Source organism: Salvelinus namaycush, chromosome 37 (assembly GCF_016432855.1).
Source record: "Salvelinus namaycush isolate Seneca chromosome 37, SaNama_1.0, whole genome shotgun sequence".
Taxonomy (NCBI): domain Eukaryota; kingdom Metazoa; phylum Chordata; class Actinopteri; order Salmoniformes; family Salmonidae; genus Salvelinus; species Salvelinus namaycush.
In genome coordinates, this window is record NC_052343.1 from 27093725 (window position 1) to 27114931 (window position 21207).

General features: G+C 41.5%; 2 protein-coding genes across 2 annotated transcripts; both read right to left on the reverse strand.

Moving 5' to 3' along the window:
- Positions 1–181: 181 nt before the first annotated feature.
- Positions 182–8922, reverse strand: LOC120031540 (60S ribosomal protein L18). Its single transcript, XM_038977340.1, has 7 exons — positions 8844–8922; positions 8029–8115; positions 7707–7814; positions 4833–4931; positions 4345–4468; positions 2127–2196; positions 182–308 (listed from the first exon to the last, which is right to left on the reverse strand). Exons 1-7 carry the CDS (start codon positions 8844–8846, stop codon positions 233–235), a joined length of 567 nt encoding a protein of 188 aa, XP_038833268.1. The 5' UTR covers positions 8847–8922; the 3' UTR covers positions 182–232.
- A 5802-nt stretch (positions 8923–14724) lies between these two features.
- LOC120030943 (mpv17-like protein) lies at positions 14725–15732 on the reverse strand. Its single transcript, XM_038976449.1, has 4 exons — positions 15312–15732; positions 15076–15146; positions 14938–14967; positions 14725–14859 (listed from the first exon to the last, which is right to left on the reverse strand). Exons 1-4 carry the CDS (start codon positions 15730–15732, stop codon positions 14725–14727), a joined length of 657 nt encoding a protein of 218 aa, XP_038832377.1.
- Positions 15733–21207: the final 5475 nt, after the last annotated feature.

Sequence of the window (21207 nt, forward strand, 5' to 3'; positions counted from 1 at the left end):
ACAAGGCATTGAAAAACAATTGTATTAATAGTACTAAATGTTATAAAACTGGGCCTAGGAGTGAATAGTAATAGTAGCTTGATTCAAATTGTCCATCAGGTTTGCACAAGAAAATGTCTAGAGTGAAGTACTATGCAAGCGCAACAAAGCTCGGAAAAAAATAAATGGACAGAGACATCGATACAATCACTATCTTTATTTGTATCAGATTCCGGGGAAAACAAAAAAGACTTTAGGCCTTGTATCCACGGCTGGATCTGCGCCCACGAGCACGCTCAAACTTCCTGCCCTTGGAGCGAATGTAGGGCCTGAGGGAGAGAAGAGATATGCCATTAATTCAGTGTTTATAAGTGTTTCAAACAACTTCCTAGATTCTGCAGATAATATGTTGATTATGTGCCTTGTCCATCAACTCAATGTAAACCAAAGCAATAGACTGAGGACAAAACTAGCAAAATACAGCTAGGCCTAATGTATTAGAAAAATTATGCATTTTCCCTTCTCCATTCCTTGAAGTAATCACTGATATGATATAACTGGGTTGGAGAAAGTGAATCTATTGGAACTCAGGCGTATACATTTTAAATATTTTGTAAATAAACATTTGAGTTCAACAAATTTCTCTACACCAATAAATGTTTTATTTGGATCAGAATGATCCAGATTCTGGAATCCTCCGTTTTGCAATTCAAGGTCAATCTGGACATTTTTGAAAAATAAAGTGAAAATAAAATCAGATGGATCATTCTGATCAAGAGGCCACAACATCAAGATCACTGATCCAGATGTTCAGTGCTTTGAACAGGCCTACCCACACCTCGCCATCTACTGGACAGGTTATGGCACTACCACTAAACTGTCATAGGGAACCCGAGAGGAGTAAACTAATGTATATAGTGCCATTTGTATTTATATAAGGTTTGTGCTATTTGTATTTATATAAGTTTTGTGCTATTTGTATTTATATAAGGTTTGTGCTATTTGTATTTATATAAGGTTTGTGCTATTTGTATTTATATCGTAAGATTTTCACTGTACCCTGCAATTACACCTGCAACCCCTGTAGGTGACGATTAAACACGGAATCAAAAAGGTACATGCATTTACTTGCAGGGACGCAAACTGGTGTAGGCCCAAAAACGTGACAACATTTATGTAAAGTCGCACGCGTGACTGAGCTCCTTTCCCCTTTACGGCAGTCTCTCTCAGTCTACGTGACCGCAAAGCCTAGTCAGACTGGCCTGTGCTCTTGTTCTTACAAGCGAAATGAAAATATTAATTAATCCAACATAATAGAAGGACCATCACTGTCTGCACACCGCATCTCACCATCACGGCTAAGTACACACCCCCCTCCAATTTAGGCTAAGATCTACATGATTCACGTGGATGACCTATTTTGAAATCATCCCTGTATTTGACACTTCTCAATACAAACAAAATTGCCACATTTAGTACCTATACTGCAGTCAAAATAATTTTCAGATGCAAGAGTATTTTAAACCTCCTCACCTTAGTTATATTGACATATCTTGGTTGCAGTGCAACCTTTATAAACCCACCCTGAATGCACTCTTCCAGTGAGATCAGGATTATCGCCATCTAAAACAACCCTAATCACTAACTTTTGAAAAACGCAAAAACAAATAATCCTGATGATTAAATGTCAGATTGGATTACAAAATCCAAATCCCTATACAGAGGACCCAATCTCATTTACCAGTTTTGAAATACTAAATTCTAACAATTAATGCAATTGCCGTTTTTTTAACACTGGGCTCAGGGGCTAATTCAGCGAGGTGCAACATATAGATTAGAACATTTCAGACAAACGGACAATTGTTTCTACATGACAGAGAAACATGTTTGTCCTTCTCTACACAAGCACATCTAGTATCCTAATTCTAAAGTAGGGCCCTCCACAACAAGCCCCTGTACTAACAAAACATCTTATCCAAGTTCTCAATAGTCAGAAAGTGTCCTCCGTTTAAAAACATTGGTGATTTTCATTGAAAACCAAACTGGAACGAACATGTCAAACAATTTGGAAAACATTCTCTCAATTGATAGATATTGAATGAAACGCTAGGAGAGCAGCAATCTCAAGAAGGGGGTACAATACTCACTTGGTGTGGCTGTGGGGGGTTCCACAGGCTTTTCCAAAATGCCTGTACACCTCTCTGCCCTTACGGGGTCCTGAAAGAAGGAAAACAAGTGAGTTTCAGACCAGAGTAACAGGGTTGTCACTACTCAATAGCCACAAAGCCAAAATTGCCTATGATGTAAAAATGAATGAACACAAAATTAACCTTTTGGCCTTAATTTAGGCAGATTTAGGTTTGCAGTGTGGTTAAGGTTAGGTTTAAAACTTCTTGCCACTATAGGGGGTGCTGTTTCGCATTAGCATAATTTGGTCTACAGATTAAACTGCCTAGTACTCAATTCTTGCTCGTACAATATGCATATTATTGTTATTATTGGATAGAAAACACTCTATAGTTTCTATAGCCGTTTGAATTATGTCTCTGAGTGGAACAGAACTCATTCTACAGCACTTTTCCTGACAGGGAGTGAGATTTCAGAAATCTTGGCCTCTGGTCCCAGGTCAGTTTTAATGTCCCTGTAAATGCTATGAGGATACAAACACTGCCCACGCCTTCCTCTAGATGTCAGTAAGAGGTGACAATTTGAATGGAGTCGATTGCGCAATCAGGGCCTGTATAAAAGAGCACAAGGCGGAAGTGGCTTTCTTTTCCTGCTGCGCCTGACGCACGATGGATGTCGGACTGGCTCTCTTTCCAAGCTTTGGTTTAGCCACTTATATATCATATCGCCGGTCATGTTTTTACTCGTTATAGGTGTTAAAAACATCATAAGGTAGTTAATTTAAACCGTTTTATAGCAATTTATATCCATTTAGTGCGATTTTGAGGCATTTCTTTGTGATGCACTTTGAAGCGCCGGGCACGTTTCCAGTACCGGTCGAACGTTAGTGGCCATTTCGACGGACAAGAGGACATCTTTCGACCAAAAGACGATTAGACCGGAGAAAGGATACATTGCCCAAGATTCTGATGGAAGAACAGCTCATAGTAAGAACTATTTATGATGATAAATCGCTGTTCTGTTAAAATGTTAAACGCATATATCGCCATTTTGTTTTGTGTAACTTCGCTTTGGCGGACCCGGTATTGCACAGTAAGGATAATTTTAGAAATGTAATTCAGCGATTGCATTAAGAACTAATTTGTCTTTCGATTCCTGTCAACCCTGTATTTTTTAGTCAAGTTTATGATTAGTTATCGATTAGGCTAGATCACTCTCAAAGATGGCGCCCGACATTTTCAGACCAGTTTTGCTACTATTCTCATTGTATAACCACGATTTTTGTGGCTAAATATGCACATTTTCGAACAAACTCTATATGTATGTTGTAATATGATGTTACAGGAGTGTCATCGGAAGAATTCTGAGAAGGTTAGTGAAAAAATTAATATATTTTGGCGATAACGATATCGCTCTCTTTGGCTTGAATCAATGCTCGGGTAACGTTTGCATATGTGGTATGCTAATATAACGATTTATTGTGTTTTCGCTGTAAAACACTTAGAAAATCTGAAATACTGTCTGAATTCACAAGATCTGTGTCTTTCCATTGCTGTGAGCTGTGTATTTTTAAGAAATGTTTTATGATGAGTAAATTGGTAATACACGTTGCTCTCTGTAGTAATTCTAGTCGCTTTGGGGAGATTTGTGATGGTGGCTGCAATGGCAAACTATGATTTATACCTGAAATATGCACATTTTTCTAACAAAACCTATGCTATACAATAAATATGTTATCAGACTATCATCTGATGAAGTTTTTTCTTGGTTAGTGGCTATTTATATCTTTATTTGGTCGAATTGGTGATAGCACCTGATGGAGTAAGAAACTGATGGAGTTAGAAAAGTGGTGTCTTTTGCTAACGTGGTTAGCTAATAGATTTACATATTTTGTCTTCCCTGTAAAACATTTTAAAAATCTGAAATGGTGGCTTTATTCACAAGATCTGTATCTTTCATTTGGTGTCTTGGACTTGTGATTTAATGATATTTAGATGCTACTATTTAATTGTGACGCTATGCTAGCGATGCTAATCAGTGTGGGGGGGGTGGGGGGTGATCCCGGATCCGGGGTTGAGAGGCGTGAAAAGTTAAGAGAAACTGTAGAAATAGGCAGGGTTTAGCCATAGTCCAACTGTGGCGGTGATAACAGTAACAGGACTGTGGAGCAAAGGTACAACAGCATATTCCCAGCATAACTTTAAACTTGAACATCGTTCAAACTAGCAGTGTTCTTACCTGACAGCAGCACGGTGCCCTGTCCTTTGGGGGCAGCCAGAGCCAGCTGGTCAAAGGTCATGACCTGACCTCCGGCCTTCAGGATCCTGCGGCGAGCGCCGTCAGTCACCTTCAGAGCGCACACCTGAGCGAAGGGAGAACAGAACACGTTTAGCAACTCATGTTAACACTTAATTCATTTTCAGTGAAGTAGTCTAACCATAGTCCGGAAGAGCTACCTAGTTACAGGGTGGGAAGGCTTTTGTTGTAGCCCAACACCAGATTAAAATAGTCAGGGGTGTATTTACTCCGCCGATTGTTGCAAAACGTTTCTTAAAACGGAAGCAAAGGGAACGGAGAGGGACCTACCTGAATTTGGCCAATAGAAACACTAGTTTTGCTCTTAAACAGTTTCCGCAATAAATACACCCCAGGTTAAACCAGGTGTGTTAGTGCTGGAGCAAAAGCCTGACCCAAACAGGCATCCAGTAAGTTAAAACAACCTTTACCTTGAGCTTGGGGATATCCTGAATTCTGACATCATCAGTGACGGTTCCCACGACAACTGCGGTTCGGTTCTCACGTCCAGGCAGTTTCATCTTACGGATCTGAAGAGGACGGCAAATAGTTCAGAAGAGGGACAACCGCCACACAGTAAAGATAAATACTAAGATGCTTTCACGTTGCTATGTATTCATATCAATAAACCTGGAAGGACACTGTCCCGGTTTCTCAATAGCAATGGAACTTAGGCTAACGAGGGATAATTGATGCATCATTCCTACAAACTGGCGAATATGTAACACCAGTATCCCAAAAACACCACTGAGAGAACGTTCACAAGTGCATGGTTGGAGCTGCCTCGATACTGATCGGAACGAAAGAAAGGCAGCTCTCAGATCAACTTTCTTCATTCAAATCATACTGACGACAGATCAGACCCTAGAGGGATATTACCACTGTTGACTACAAATATTTAGGCAGTTTTGTCTAATCCAATAATAATGCACCAAATAAGATTTGTCATCATTGCACATGAAATATTGAAGCAAAAGCCTACAATTATAAAAATATAACAAATTGAACATCAAATCAATGTAGCCTGTGTTTTATCCTATCCTGTGTGACCTGGCTGGACTCAAGCCTGGGGGGGGGGGGGGGTGTACAGTTCAAACACATACAGATTATTAATATTAGGCAAGGCTCTTTGATTTACATATATTCTTATGTCCCAGAGACCCGCTAGAGTCTAGACCGTTGTCATAGTCCTGGAGGGCCGATGACACTCTTTCCATAGTCAACAAATCCATTACTTCCACGCTGGAGCACTGTGGATTACACTCTCTCCAATTCAGAAGAATTGTTGATTTGACTGATAGGAAGGCCAGTACAGTGATACGCTGCGTGGTTCTAGGTTGGATATTGTCCACCCTACTTCCTAGCAGTCACACTACAGGACAGACAACATATTTACCTCAGTCCACAATCTTTTGACAGCTGGACATTTCCATAAAATATGCATTTGTGTACCAACCTCACCGCAGCCATGCCAACACAATTCTGAAAGGCTTTGATCCATTTTTTTTTTTTCAACATGTGAGGTGTAATATAAGCCTATGTAAGACCATTTGAATAATTTTATACCCTACAGTTAGTTGGATATCAATGTTTTTCCATATTGCATCCCACTGTACTGCGGTGAGAGATACACCCAAGTCCTGTTCCCAATGTAACGGAGTAGGGATGTTGCTGTTTGGGGAGGAGAGACCAACCAGCTTGTATAAGGTGGAAACCGTTCCTTTCCCATTAGCAGCACCCCTTAGTTTGTTGTCCATCACTTTTAGATCCCACATCAACACCATGAGGAAATAGATTATTGATTTAAGTTGCAAATAAGGTAGAAATGCCATATTATTTAAGCCAAACTCTGCTATCAACTCTTTAAAATGGTTTGATATCACCATCCCTTACAACCTGCCACACCTGACTGATGTTTTGGCATAGCCAGGTAATATTAGCCAATGTCTTTCTCCCTGTAGTAAACAAGGGTTGTTCCATATTGGACATGAGGGATGCTTCATAGATAACCTTTTATTAAGTATCTTTGCCACGTCACATGAAAACACACTTGAGTTATCTTACAGTAGCACTTGGGGTAATACCATAATGATGATATAGAGATCAAATTACCGTCACAAGACAAGTAATACAAATAAACAGGAACAGCTAATCCACCCTTGCTTCTTGATATGGACAGTTTATGGTTAATTATTGGTTTCTTATCTTTCCACAATAAGCCAAAACATAAACTACACATCTCTTTAAACCAGTACTGAGGGAATTGAAGGGGTACAGAGGACATAAGGAACGGTAGCCTAGGGAGAATGTTCTTTATCACCTCTGCTCGTCCCTATAGTGCTAAAAGCTAGAACGGTCCATCTCTTAACGTCATCCCTAATGAGCTGTAGGACCCTTGGTATCGTACAGCTGGGATTTGACAGTGTTAGTATGATATCATCAGCGTATAAGTTGGTTTTGAAGTCATGACCACTCAGTGATACCACTTATATCCCCCTTAGCCTGTTTTAATGCGGTCATCTCGGTTTCCATTGCAAGATTATTTTATTTATCCTTTACTCATTTGTAACAATAAAGACATTTGTAGTCAACTTTGTTCTGAAGTTATCTGCGGTAAGAAACATCTTGATTCCATGTTTAGCGGAGATCTTGTGTATAAAGTGACGCAGATGGGCAAAAAAAGCATCCAACGACAGACACTCTGTAAATAATGAGCGGTTTCAAGTCAAATTTTAGTAACGATGGTTTTGGGAAACCGCTGACATTGTACAATGCTCCAACAATGAACTTAGTCTTAAGATGCATTTGGGAAACTGGGCCATTACATTTAAGAAATTTAGCAGACACAGGAGCAATAAGGGCATGACAGACTTTTCACCTGGTGGGTTTGGAACCAGCGACCTTTTGGTTACTGGCCCAATGCTCTTAAATCGCTAGGCTACCTGCCACCCCAAATGGGACATGTTCAAGAAGTCACATGAGAGGTGGAAAGTTCTCCAGCTCACTCAAAGGTACCAAATCATCAGAAGGGAAATTAACCACAACATAGAAGTCAAAGGTCAAAAGAGAATCATAACTAGAATGTTTGAGCAAGGAAGTGTCAAAAGCACCAATAAAGCATTGTAGCGCAACAGGCATAAGCAGGAGTACCAGCTGAAGTTGCCCTTCCACTTGTACTGTTGCCCTCTTAAGTCTTTGAATCTATGAACTTGACTGCCATTCAATTGAGTTGATTGTAGCAATTTGATTCTGTAGCAGGTTAAAAACACAGCAAAGGGACGGATTGATGGATTGATGTAACTCACCATGCGAGACACCGATATCGGAGGCCTGTGGGTCCTGCTCATGAAGAGCCTCCTGAGGACCACCTTGTTGAAGGGAGCAGTGGAGCGACGGGCCAGGAATCTGTACAGCTGTGGGGAAGATTAAGTAGAAAGTATTGACTACTCAATGTAAAATGTTCACAAGGGTTACTCTGAGCTATGTGCTGCATAGATTTGACAATTAACCAAAAAAAGGCTAACATTAAGATGGGAAAATCAACAACTTAGTTGTCGGACTACTTGTTTACATGACAATGCCTTAATGTGAACTTGAATCACAATGTATAAAGGTTGTGACACTTACCTTGACCAGGAGCCTCAGGTAGATATCCTGACTCTTGGGCTCCTTTCGGTGCACCTTACGGTCCTTGTTGTGTCGGATGTCGACTCCCTGTGAATAGAGATGGTGCAGGTAAATACATGAGAGCTTGCCATTCACGCACTGATCAATTAAAAACCTAATTATTAGTTAGTGTTAATGACATTTCTGATCACTGTGCCAGGAAATGTACCTTTGCATGCTTCTGAACCCTATGCTTTATGGCTAGGCCTCAAACGATAGACCACGTCTACTAACGTTACAGTGTAACCCATACCTAAACAGCACACAAATTCATACCCAACTTGAATTTGGTAGCATACCGTCAAGCATAACGTTGCAGTCTCATACACAGCGGCTAACTAGCGAGACAGCGAAGTAACGTTAAGTAACAGTTCACCAACACTGGTCAAATAGCACGTTTTCAATTAGGGCCATCTACCTAGTCAGATATCCGATACATTCTAACTTGGAAATGTCTCAAAACGAAGATACAAAAGTTACCGACATTTCTCGAACAGCAGTACCATTATCGTGTGTCTAATTTACACGCTGTCTTTCAGTAATTAGTGAGAATACCAGGTAGCAAGCTAGCTACTGTCACACTAACCACCGGTAGTGAAGGACTGAACCGTATCGTTAAAACGCCAAATAGTATGTCAATACCATTCGGAATTCAAACCAAAGACATCAAGACAAATAGTTACATGGAAATGGTTGAGTTGTGCTACTGTAAAAGTGAGGATGGACTTAGATTAACAAATCGGAGCATTAACGATGTTTTCAGAATCTGTACCTACCATCTTAGACTCAGAGTGGAAAGGAAAAAGGAAGGGTCGCTGTCTCGCGATAAACACATCTCCGCGATTACGGAGGTCACACGCGTTTTCTTTGGCTGTATCGCTATTACTTCCTGTGTGATCATCACGTCGTCAAAAAATCATTTAATATTTTATATTGTTCTATTCGTTAATTAATTTAATCCATTCATCATTTGTGTAAAGGCTAGTGTGAAGTGACTTTCTAACCAATAAAACCACTATGTGAAAAACGAATTACATTTCAAAATACAGTAGTCTATTATATTTTACCATGTGATTTACATACATTTAATAGCCAATTTTATTAACAGAACAGAAAATTGAACTAGCTTCTCTTCTTGTAATTTGTCAGGCTCTTTATTTTGTAACTTTATAAAATATTTAAATATGTATGTTTGTGTCAGAATTCATAGCTCCAACTTTGAGAGAGAGAAAAAATGCATTTCTCATATATACAGTACCAGTCAAAAGTTTGGACACACCTCCTCATTCAAGGGGTTTTCTTTATTTTTACTATTTTCTACATTGTAGAATAATAGTGAAGACCTCAAAACTATGAAAAAAACACATATGGAATCATGTAGTAGCCAAAAAAGTGTTGAACAAATCAAAATACATTTTATATTTGAGATTCTTCAAAGTAGCCACCCTTTGCCTTGATGACAACTTTGCACACTCTTGGCATTCTCTCAACCAGCTTCATGAGGTAGTCACCTGGAATGCATTTAAATGAACAGGTGTGACTTGTTTTTATTTTTAGTTATTTATTTATTTAACCTTTATTTAACTCTGTTAAAAGTTCATTTCTGGAATTTCTGTCCTTCTTAATGCAATTGAGCCAATCAGTTGTGTTGCGACAAGGTAGGGGTGGTATACAGAAGTTAGCCCTATTTGGTAAAAGACCAAGTCCATATTATGGCAAGAACAGCTCAAATAAGCAAAGCGAAATGACAGTCAATCATTACTTTAAGACATGAAGGTCAGTCAATGTGGAAAATTTCAAGAACTTTGAAAGTTTCTTCAAGCGCAGTCGCAAAAACCATAAACTATGATGAAACTGGTTCTCATGAGGACCACCACAGGAAAGTAAGACCCAGAGTTACCTCTGCTGCAGACGATAAGTTCATTAGAGTTATTTGCACTTCAGATTGCAGCCCAAATAAATCCTTCACAGAGTTCAAGTAGCAGACACATCTCAACATCAACTGTTCAGAGGACACTGCGTAATCAGGCCTTCATGGTCAAATTGGTGCAAAGAAACCACTACTAAAGAACACCAATAAGAAGAAGAGACTTGTTTGGGCAAGAAACACGAGCACAAGCAAGTCTCGTGGAAATTTGTCCTTTGGTCTGATTTTTGGTTCCAACCGCCGTGTCTTTGTGAGACGCAGAGTAGGTGAACGGATGATCTACGCATGTGTGGTTCCCACCGTGAAGCATGGAGGAGGAGGTGGGATGGTGTAGGGGTGCTTTGCTGGTGACACTTTCAGGGATTTATTTAGAATTCAAGGCACACTTAACCAGCATGCCTACCACAGCATTCTGCAGCAATACGCTATCCTATCTGGTTTGCCCTTAGTGGGACTATCATTTGTTTTTCAGCAGGACAATGACCCAAAACACACCTCCAGGTATGTAAGGGAGAGAGTGATGGAGTGCTGCATCAGATGACCGGGGCTTCCACAATCACCCGACCTCAACCCAATTGAGATGGTTTGGGATGAGTTGGACCACAGAGTGATGGAAAAGCAGCCAACAAGTGCTCAGCATATGTGGGAACTCCTTCAAGCCGGTTGACTGTTGGAAAAGCATTCCAGGTGAAGCTGGTTGAGAGAATGCCAAGAGTGTGCAAAGCTGTCATCAAGGCAAAGGGTGGTGTCGTGGCAATTTCCTGTATTACCAAATGAGGAGAGTTACAAACCACACACCAGTCAGAGTTATACTTAAACGTCATCTTTAATAATATGAGCTTTACAATAGCCCTTTGACTCTCAGATCAATTCAGTGTCTATAATGAATTCTGAGAGTCCCTACAGTAGAATACAAAGATCTTTTATAGCCAAGATACACCTCTCTCAACTTACATGACGAACCACAGATCTTAGGAACTCTTCACAAAGGGCCTTTTACTTGAGAAAGGAGTATCCCATAGCCAGATAGCATTCGCTATAAATTATCGTTCAGTTTGGTCTCTAAGACGAGGTTCTAATCTCGTTCCTGGTACTTCATAGTACAAAAACATTAGCTTTACTATCTGGAATGCTCTTTAGGCTTTATTACCCAAAGACATCGTAAATCTCCTGTCAGTGCTATCTCATAGAGGCCCATCCTCAGTGGAACACACACACACAATAGTCGACAGAATCCTCTATTCTGTCGAATAAAACAACCATTCTAATGCAATACAAAGATTGTAATATAATCTTACAAGCACGATAACATAATCTTGCAATTTTCCACGACAGTGGCTACTTTGAAGAATCTAAAATCTAAAATCTATTTTGATTTGTTCAACACTTTTTTGGTTACTACATGATTCCGTATGTGTTATTTCATAGTTTTGAGGTCTTCACTATTATTCTACAATGTAAAAAATAGTAAAAATAAAGAAAAACCCTTGAATGAGTAGGTGTGTCCAAACTTTTGACTGGTACTGTGTATATATATACAGTTGAAGTCGTAAGTTTACATACACTTAGGTTGGAGTCATTAAAACTCGTTTTTCAACCACTCCACAAATTTCTTGATAACAAACTATAGTTTTGGCAAGTCAGTTAGGACATCTACTTTGTGCATGACACAAGTAATTTTTCCAACAATTGTTTACAGACAGATTATTTCACTTATAACTTACTGTATCACAATTCCAGTGGATCAGAGGTTTACATAAACTAAGTTGACTGTGCCTTTAAACAGCTTGGAAAATTCCAGAAAATTATGTCATGGCTTTAGAAGCTTCTGATAGGTTAATTGACATAATTTGAGTCAATTAGAGGTGTACCTGTGGATGGATTTCAAGGCCTACCTTCAAACTCAGTGCCTCTTTGCTTGACATCATGGGAAAATGAAAAGAAATCAGCCAAGACCTCAGAAAAAAAATTGTAGACCTCCTCAAGTCTGGTTCATCCTTGGGAGCAATTTCCAAATGCCTGAAGTTACCACGTTCATCTGTACAAACAATAGTACGCAAATATAAACACCATGGGACCACACAGCCATCATACCGCTCAGGAAGGAGATGCATTCTGTCTCCTAGAGTAGAACGTACTTTGGTGCGAAAAGTGCAAATCAATCTCAGAACAACAGCAAAGGACCTTGTGAAGATGCTGAAGGAAACAGGTACAAAGTAGCTATATCCACAGTAAAACGAGTCCTATATCGACATAACCTGAAAGGCCGCTCAGCAAGGAAGAAGCCACTGCTCCAAAACCACCATAAAAAAGCCAGACTACAGTTTGCAACTGCACATGGGGACAAAGATCGTACTTTTTGGAGAAATGTCCTCTTTTCTGATGAAACAAAAGTAGAACTGTTTGGCCATAATGACCATCGTTATGTTTGGAGGAAAAAGGGGGAGGTTTGCAAGCCGAAGAACACCATCCCAACCGTAAAGCACGGGGTGGCAGCATCATGTTGTGGGGTGCTTTGCTGCAGGAGGGCCTGGTGCACTTCAAAATAGATGGCATCACGAGGAAGGGAAATTATGTGGATTAAATAAATTAAAAAATTAAAAAATTTATTAAAATAAATTGAAGCAAAATCTCAAGACATCAGTCAGGAAGATAAAGCTTGGTCGCAAATGGGTCTTCCAAATGGACAATGACCCCAAGCATACTTCCAAAGTTGTGGAAAAATGGCTTAAGGACAACAATGTCAAGGTATTGGAGTGGCCATCACAAAGCCTTGACCTCAATCCCATAGAAAATTTGAGGGCAGAACTGAAAAAGCGTGTGCGTGCAAGGAGGCCTACAAACCTGACTCAGTTACACCAGCTCTGTCAGTAGGAATGGGCCAAAATTCACCCAACTTATTGTGGAAGGCTACCCGAAACGTTTAACCCAAGTTAAACAATTTAAAGGCAATGCTACCAAGTACTAATTGAGTGTATGTAAACTACTGACCCACTGGGAATGTGATGGAAAATAATTAAAGCTGAAATAAATCATTCTCTCTACTATTATTGACATTTCACATTCTTAAAATAAAGTGGTGATCCTAACTGACCTAAGACAAGGATTCTTTACTAGTATTTAATGTCAGGAATTGTGAAAAACTGAGTTTAAATGTATTTGACTCCGACTTCAAATGTGTATGTATATACACTGCTCAAAAAAATAAAGGGAACACAAACAACACAATGTAACTCCAAGTCAATCACACTTCTGTGAAATCAAACTGTCCACTTAGGAAGCAACACTGATTGACAATAAATTTCACATGCTGTTGTGCAAATGGAATAGACAAAAGGTGGAAATTATAGGCAATTAGCAAGACACCCCCAATAAAGGAGTGGTTCTGCAGGTGGTGACCACAGACCTCTTCTCAGTTCCTATGCTTCCTGGCTGATGTTTTGGTCACTTTTGAATGCTGGCGGTGCTTTCACTCTAGTGGTAGCATGAGACGGAGTCTACAACCCACACAAGTGGCTCAGGTAGTGCAGCTCATCCAGGATGGCACATCAATGCGAGCTGTGGCAAGAAGGTTTGCTGTGTCTGTCAGCGTAGTGTCCAGAGCATGGAGGCGCTACCAGGAGACAGGCCAGTACATCAGGAGACGTGGAGGAGGCCGTAGGAGGGCAACAACCCAGCAGCAGGACCGCTACCTCCGCCTTTGTGCAAGGAGGAGCACTGCCAGAGCCCTGCAAAATGACCTACAGCAGGCCACAAATGTGCATGTGTCAGCATATGGTCTCACAAGGGGTCTGAGGATCTCATCTCGGTACCTAATGACTGTCAGGCTACCTCTGGCGAGCACATGGAGGGCTGTGCGGCCCCACAAAGAAATGCCACCCCACACCATGACTGACCCACCGCCAAACCGGTCATGCTGGAGGATGTTGCAGGCAGCAGAACGTTCTCCACAGCGTCTCCAGACTCTGTCACGTCTGTCACATGTGCTCATGTGCTCAGTGTGAACCTGCTTTCATCTGTGAAGAGCACAGGGCGCCAGTGGCGAATTTGCCAATCTTGGTGTTCTCTGGCAAATGCCAAACGTCCTGCATGGTGTTGGGCTGTAAGCACAACCCCCACCTGTGGACGTCGGGCCCTCATACCACCCTCATGGAGTCTGTTTCTGACCGTTTGAGCAGACACATGCACATTTGTGGCCTGCTGTAGGTCATTTTGCAGGGCTCTGGCAGTGCTCCTCCTTGCACAAAGGCGGAGGTAGCGGTCCTGCTGCTGGGTTGTTGCCCTCCTACGGCCTGAAATTTATTGTCAATCAGTGTTGCTTCCTAAGTGGACAGTTTGATTTCACAGAAGTGTGATTGACTTGGAGTTACATTGTGTTGTTTAAGTGTTCCCTTTATTTTTTTGAGCAGTGTATATATATATATATAGCTTTCATTTAGCAGATGCTCTTATCCAGAGCGACTTACAGGAGCAATTAGGGTTAAGTGTCTTGCTCAAGGGCACATCAACAGATATATCACCTCGTAGTCTCTGGGATTCGCACCAGCGACCTTCCAGTTAGTGGCCCAACGCTCTTAACTGCTAGTCTACCTGCCATCATGCAAAGATGAAAAACACATTCTTTAAAATAACTACTTTAATCAAATTATAAGCGTGAAGCACATAAAAGCTATTCAATGAAATAGTTGTCACAATTTTGTCATCACACAGCTCATCCAATAACATCCATATCAGTGAGAGGGGGGTTTGGTTTGTGTATCATCTTTCTTCTGTCTGAAATGGCACAGGAATACTGTCCACACCAGTGTGATGCCACCCACAAACACTGTACGAGCAACTGGGGGAACCAGGGAGAAATTCAATGCCTGAGAGAGAGAGAGAGAGAGAGAGAGATAATCAGTGTGTGTGTGTGTATGCATATAATATGTTGTTATTGTTTCTACCTGCATTGTTGACCAGTAGACCACTCCAGTCTGTCATACACAACAAAAGAGAGGGAGACAGAGAGACCATTAATGTGGTTGTGCTGACCTAGACTGTCCTCTCTCCTTAAGCAACGAATTCGTTCTCTGCATCCTTACCTTGTATGAAGTCCAGAATTTCTCCCTCCAGTTTTCCAATGGGTCCTCTTTGTTTTCTAATACACTAAGACCTTAAAAAGAGTAACTAATATTATAGAACAATGTTTAAATTTAAGCCTTACACATTGAAAGTTATATCACACCAACACACACACGTGTAGCACTTGGGGATGTGTGAAACTTACTCCTCAGCCACACACACACACACACACACACACACACACACACACACGCGCCTATGAAGAAGGCACTGATAGTAGCGGGGGCAGCAACCAGTTGATCCAGCACTACCTTCCCCGACACCCTTTTGGCCCCTCCCCCTGGCAACATCCTCTCCAGCCCCTTCAGCCAATGGTAGTTGAAATTGGCATGGAAACAGAACCCAACAAAGGCCACTCGAGCGGTCTGGGACCAGTCAATATCAGCCCATGTTGTGACACTTTTAGTACCAGTGGAATTATTGGTTCCCTCCATGTTAAGCTTGACCCCCTCTGAGTCATGGATGGTGAGTGTTCCCTTGTCTGTGTTAAATCCACCACTCTGTTTCCCTCCAAGCATGCTTTGCTGTATGAGGTCCGCGGATGCGAACAGGGTTGTGTATCCGACCACGTTGCTGATGTAGGGATGGGCCTTAAACAAGGCCCAGGCTCGACTCATGGTTACTGGTGAATTCAGGGGAGAAACAAAGTGTTAACATTATGGAATGAGAAAGAAAACATTCCTTATGACTAATGAATTATATTTCACTTACTTATAGGCTATCAGCATCACAAGCTAGACTCACTGATCATTTTATTTTGGATAAAAGTGGACTTTGATTTCATTACACTATATTGTCTAAGGTCCCACCCAATCCTCAAATCCAGTGGGCTATGATAGATAAATTAAACAAAATAACCTTGTTGTTTTGCCTTGTCAAATTGAGCTCTGACTCCTTGCTTTAGGCAAAGAGAGAGACAACTTACCTTACAACTTAGCTGTCTCGTCCACCGCTTGGAACACAGCAGTGGCAGAGGCACAAGATTCACACTGCTTGCTTCTGGAGGACAGGGAAGGGTGGGGTCAATGGAATTCTCAGCCAATAAGAGGCAGGTTCTCAGAGGTCAGAGAGGTCTGCTTGGCTGGTCAAAGTTCTGTCAGAGGGAGTGTGATAAGGCTTTACCTAGTAGCCTTCTTTTGCAATGAAAGCATGTGAGAAAAGCACAGATGGGGAAAGCAGGAGGGAGAGTGAATGGATACATGGAGGAAAAGAGCTAGAGGGATACAGAGTGTAGTGTTTAGAACATGAATTAGACAGATCTGATGAATAGCAGGAGTTTTCATACTGGTACAATACCACCAATCAACCTAAATACAGTATTACTACAGTGCTACTACCACTATGGTTCTAAGGTAGCCTACTGTACTAGCCTATTAAATGCACGTCCACTACATTTGACTGATGCTCTCAGATCGTGTGTTTATAACTGACTTTGGTGGGAGAATGGTATTACGTTTCTCAACACATTCCCATTCATTGCCACAGCCATGTGTCTGTGGCTACTTGCTGCAAAACTGCCAATAGTGACAACAAAGATCCACACTCCTACTCTTTACTGCTGGAAAAGGGTTATGAGTGATGTCACTTACCAAAGTAATGGTCCACAGTATAAGTCAGCAAATCTATACCAACAACATGCTGTTTCTCAAAGGCAGAGTAGACCCTGGTCTCATGCATGTGGCTGCACTAAAAATAGATGCCACTCCTGAAACCACACTTCCCTCCTTTGGTTACCCGTGGTAAGTTGAATTTACAATGATAAGCACAGTGTATATATTTAAAGAATAGTTCACCCCAAACTCCAAATTACATGGAATAAGATGGTGGCAATCATTTCTGCTCCCACTTTGGGATGGAGGCTTATAGATTTTCCTATTTGAAATAACAAACACACACACACACACACACACACACACACACACACACACACACACACACACACACACACACACACACACACACACACACACACACACACACACACACACACACACACACACACACACACACTACCCGTTATTCAGTTATGCGGTGAGGATAGTCTATTCATTCGCTGTGCTGCCATAGATATGTAAAATAGAGTGCTAGGACAGACCTCTGCAGACCCTTAAGGGCAATGTGCCATTAGCAACCACCTCAGCTCTGAGCTCAGAAAATGTGATAATGAACAGCTTGTTAAGTACCTCAACTGGTGCGTTTGTGTCTTTCAGTAGTTAACAAGCTGCCTTTAGTGTTCCTCACAATGGAGATGTGCGCCTACGCTTCTACAAGCAGTTGACTTCTCAGATAATTGCCCTCTTTCTTGTCTCTGTCTCTCATCCCTCACTTCCCCAACCACTCTTAATTTGTCGGGCTGTTCTGTCTCAGAGCAGGGGATTGATGTGTGACGTTCAGCATTGACTCATTGAGACACATACACACACACACAGACACACAATCAACCACGAAACCCCACCTCTCTCTCCATCTGTACCTCAACCTGTCTTTCTGACACATTATTGGAGCCAGTCTGCAGAGCTAGAGATAGCCACAGCAGTGCCACGGTGAGTTTTCTTTGTATTGTTCTATATTGTAGAATAGTATTTGTTTAATAAGTGGTTTTGATGGTCCAGCTTGTTGGAGCATGATGCTGGCGTCCCTAATGTTATGGGTTTGATTCTTGTATGGACCGTTATTCTGTCAGCTAAATGACCATTATTTAATCATTCCAATTACACATTGGACAGAATCTTCCCTGAAAATAGTTGGCTGGACCAATTATTAGAGGGTTTTGGTTATTGTTTTAAACCAATGTAATATCTGAACAATTATGGGATACCCTAATATGTTACAGGAGTGCCCAGCCCACTCGTGTGGGTTTTGTTTCTGTAGGTCCTGTAGGTCCAGTTTAAGACTTAGTTTCACAATTGTGGCAACAGATTTCATGTCTCATGCAGGTTGACATTTTGTTGTTGTTGCATTGCGGTGTTCCACTGAAAATGTGAAACTGAATAATTCTAACTTAGACATTGTGGATAGGCCTTCAAGATTACACTATGAGTTTCCCACATTTCAATGGTTCTGTTACATGTCATATCTGCTGCCACTTCTAGTGGTATATGCTCCCATATGGTTGGAAGCTCACAAGAAATTTCTTTGGACTTCAGAAACTCATATTTTACCTTATCACTGTCTCCTAATGTTGATACTTCTGTTACCCCTCCCACCTCATCCTTCTCTCACCACATCCCCGATTAATAGCCCAGACCTGTTACTCCTGTCTTCCCTTCTCCTCCTTCCAGCAATGCGTCAATCCAACTCTGTGACCTTTGAACCCAGGGTGGAGCGAGGTGTTCCCTGGGGTCGCGACCTCTTTACCTTTGTGACATCAGCAGCAGGCCACATGATGCGGACACTCCAGAGACCAAGGAAGAACAGGCCGTCCAAACGTCAAGTCAACCACCGTCGCTTCCTACACAACATGATCCAGAGGTGTGTGTGTATCGTATGTGTTTCTGGTGAGCGTGAGTGCCATTCTAAGATGCCCTAAACTGAAATGTTATACTGCCCCTTCTCTCAAACAGGAAGTTTGCAGAGATAGAGGCAGCCAATCACCAGCTTGTGTCTGTCCTCTTCTCAACGGAGGTAGCGAATAGCGACACACCTTCCCCATCACGACAGGCAATAACCACTGACCAATCTAACAGCACCTCTAAAGAAGGTATTCTCTCTTTAATTATCCAGGTGACTTGATGCATAAATTAAGCAAACTGGGCTCCTATGATGTTTATACTTATCTTCACCTTTTGTCCTTTCTCCTCCCTCTGAATGAACCACCATGTTGACTCAGACTCCCCTCCAGCTCCTGTAAGTGCAGAAGCAGACCTTTTCCTTTGTTCACATGAAACTGAAGCCCTTGCAACAGAACAGAAAGACCCTGGAGCCCAATGGAGGAGACTCAACCCCAAACATCTCCAAATGGACCAGTCCAACAGCAACACTCCAAGTAAAGGAACATACCAAACGACTCATAAACAGTGGGGCAGAACAGAAAATCAAACTGACTATAGATCATCCATAACATCAGAGAAAACCATTGCCTTAGAACAAGAGGAGGAACACTTTCACACAGAACCCTTCAGTTGTGATGTCACTTCAGAGGAGAGCCTTTATAGCTGGATAGACAGCATTAGAGAGAAATATGAAACACAACTCAGACGCGACTCAAATTCAAATATCATGGCCCCAACTCAAAACCAGAGGGCTCTACCTCTAAACTTGGATACCTCAACTTTCAACCCAACTCCCCTCTCGCCCGGACTATCCCTTCTGTCCCTAGATTCCTGTGACTTTGGGGTCACAACGGTCGCAGACAACTCCGCTTGCTTCCAGTCCCAAAACAATATGGCAGACAGTGACACAGTGGAGAGCCAGAGAATGGACATGTTGAGGCTGTGGGACTCAGAGGTTGAACCACAGAATGATGGGGACCCTTCGGCCCATCTAGAGACCATCTGGGGGTATCCTGGGGAAGAGAGGAGCCTAGGTGATAAGGCGCACGTTGATGACATCACGTATCTGAACCAATCCGAAAGTTTCATAGAGAAGGTGATGCTCCACACCAGCAGCAGGAGTGACGGTAGATCTGAGATGGAGCGGATTGACTGTGATGGAGGGCAGTATGAATACGGATCTGGATACGGATGTTCTATCGATCCAGTAACAGCCATAAGAGACTTCATTAGTGGCCAGGGCAGCTCACAGTGTATGTTGGAGAGTGCTGTGGGAAGACAAGGTACAGATAGGCACTTCACCTGTTTAAATATTACCCCAAACCAACTGTCCACCTCTGTAGGCTACCATTGTGACTTCCCAGACCCCAACATCCTTCAGAGGTCTTGTGCCCAACAAGATGGTACCTTCTCATTGGTGAATGATGATATGAATCAGAGTTGTATTCTCTATGAGGGAGTGGCCAGATCCTTCCCGGCCCCAGTTCACACCCCTCATCCACATCAGGTTCTGACCCCGCCCCTGGAAGATGATTGGCTGTTCACTGATATCATGGGGGCCCATCAGTGTGAGTAGTGGGTCCCGCTACTGCCCAACTTTACTGCAGTGCCACTAAAAAGGGGGAATGATACTTCACCTTATAAATGATCTATTGTGGTTTGACTGTGTTACTGTATTCACTTCTTTATGTGTGTAATGTTAACTTATTGATAAATGGTGAAACGTAATTAAATAAGTCAGTGTTAGTCTCTCCTTACATTAAATTACAGTAAATGTGTACATGTAACTGAGTGTTCACCAAACCAATTAACAAATTGAAACACACAAAATGTCAAAACCAACAACATATATTAAAGTTCACCCCAGTCAGATATGTTTTATAATTACAGCATCATAAACAAAAAATGGCTAATAAACAACACATTTCCAAAATGTTCAATTTCCACAGAAGCCATAAAAGAAAGAAAATCAACAAAATTATAACACCTTTGAAAAAGCACCGGTCTCTCTACAGCGGCACAGACACTTCAGTTCTCTGATCACATTCCAGGGGTCAGCCTTTAACCTTTAACCTCAAACCAACCTTCCTACTACTTCCCCTGAAGACCAAACCTAGATAGTTTAAAATGTAGTGATCTTAATTTTCACAACTTTAAAGTGACAGTTTGCATCCAAATAACATTTAAAACATCTGCTCAGATCTTTGACAAATCAGTTAGATTTACATATAAAATCTGCATCATCTTCAGAGAGATGGGACTGACTGTGAACCAATGCCAGCCACTGATACTGTCGGAGTCTGCCCTCTATTGGTGCATATGTAAAGTGCAGAATTTACAGTAACTTACAAAAAAAGTACATTTTGCCAAATAAATCACATGAAGAGGAAGAAAAAAAAGACCAAATACATGTCGTAATTTTTTCTGTAATCAAATACTAATAGAACTCATTCTTAATTCAAATATCCCATGTCCTCATTAGGTTGCTAGTTCTAAAGATCTGACTGTTTCTAAAGGACTGTCATGAAAATGATCAAAATGGATCTTGGCTTTGCTCTCCACTGTGTCAAGCTTGACATGAGATAATGATGGGGAACTGTA

What these genes read in the sequence shown, in the direction of transcription:
- LOC120031540 (XM_038977340.1), bottom strand. An exon ending in ACCTGAGGCTCCTGGTCAAG is followed by an intron (nt 7,815 to 8,028) that starts GTAAGTGTCACA and finishes TCTTCCCCACAG; the next exon opens with CTGTACAGATTCCTGGCCCG. An exon ending in GGGCACCGTGCTGCTGTCAG is followed by an intron (nt 2,197 to 4,344) that starts GTAAGAACACTG and finishes TCCTTCTTTCAG; the next exon opens with GACCCCGTAAGGGCAGAGAG.
- LOC120030943 (XM_038976449.1), bottom strand. Translation starts at nt 15,732, where the DNA reads ATGAGTCGAGCCTGGGCCTTGTTTAAGGCCCATCCCTACATCAGCAAC. An exon ending in AATTCTGGACTTCATACAAG is followed by an intron (nt 14,968 to 15,075) that starts GTAAGGATGCAG and finishes TGTGTATGACAG; the next exon opens with ACTGGAGTGGTCTACTGGTC. An exon ending in TCTACTGGTCAACAATGCAG is followed by an intron (nt 14,860 to 14,937) that starts GTAGAAACAATA and finishes TCTCTCTCTCAG; the next exon opens with GCATTGAATTTCTCCCTGGT.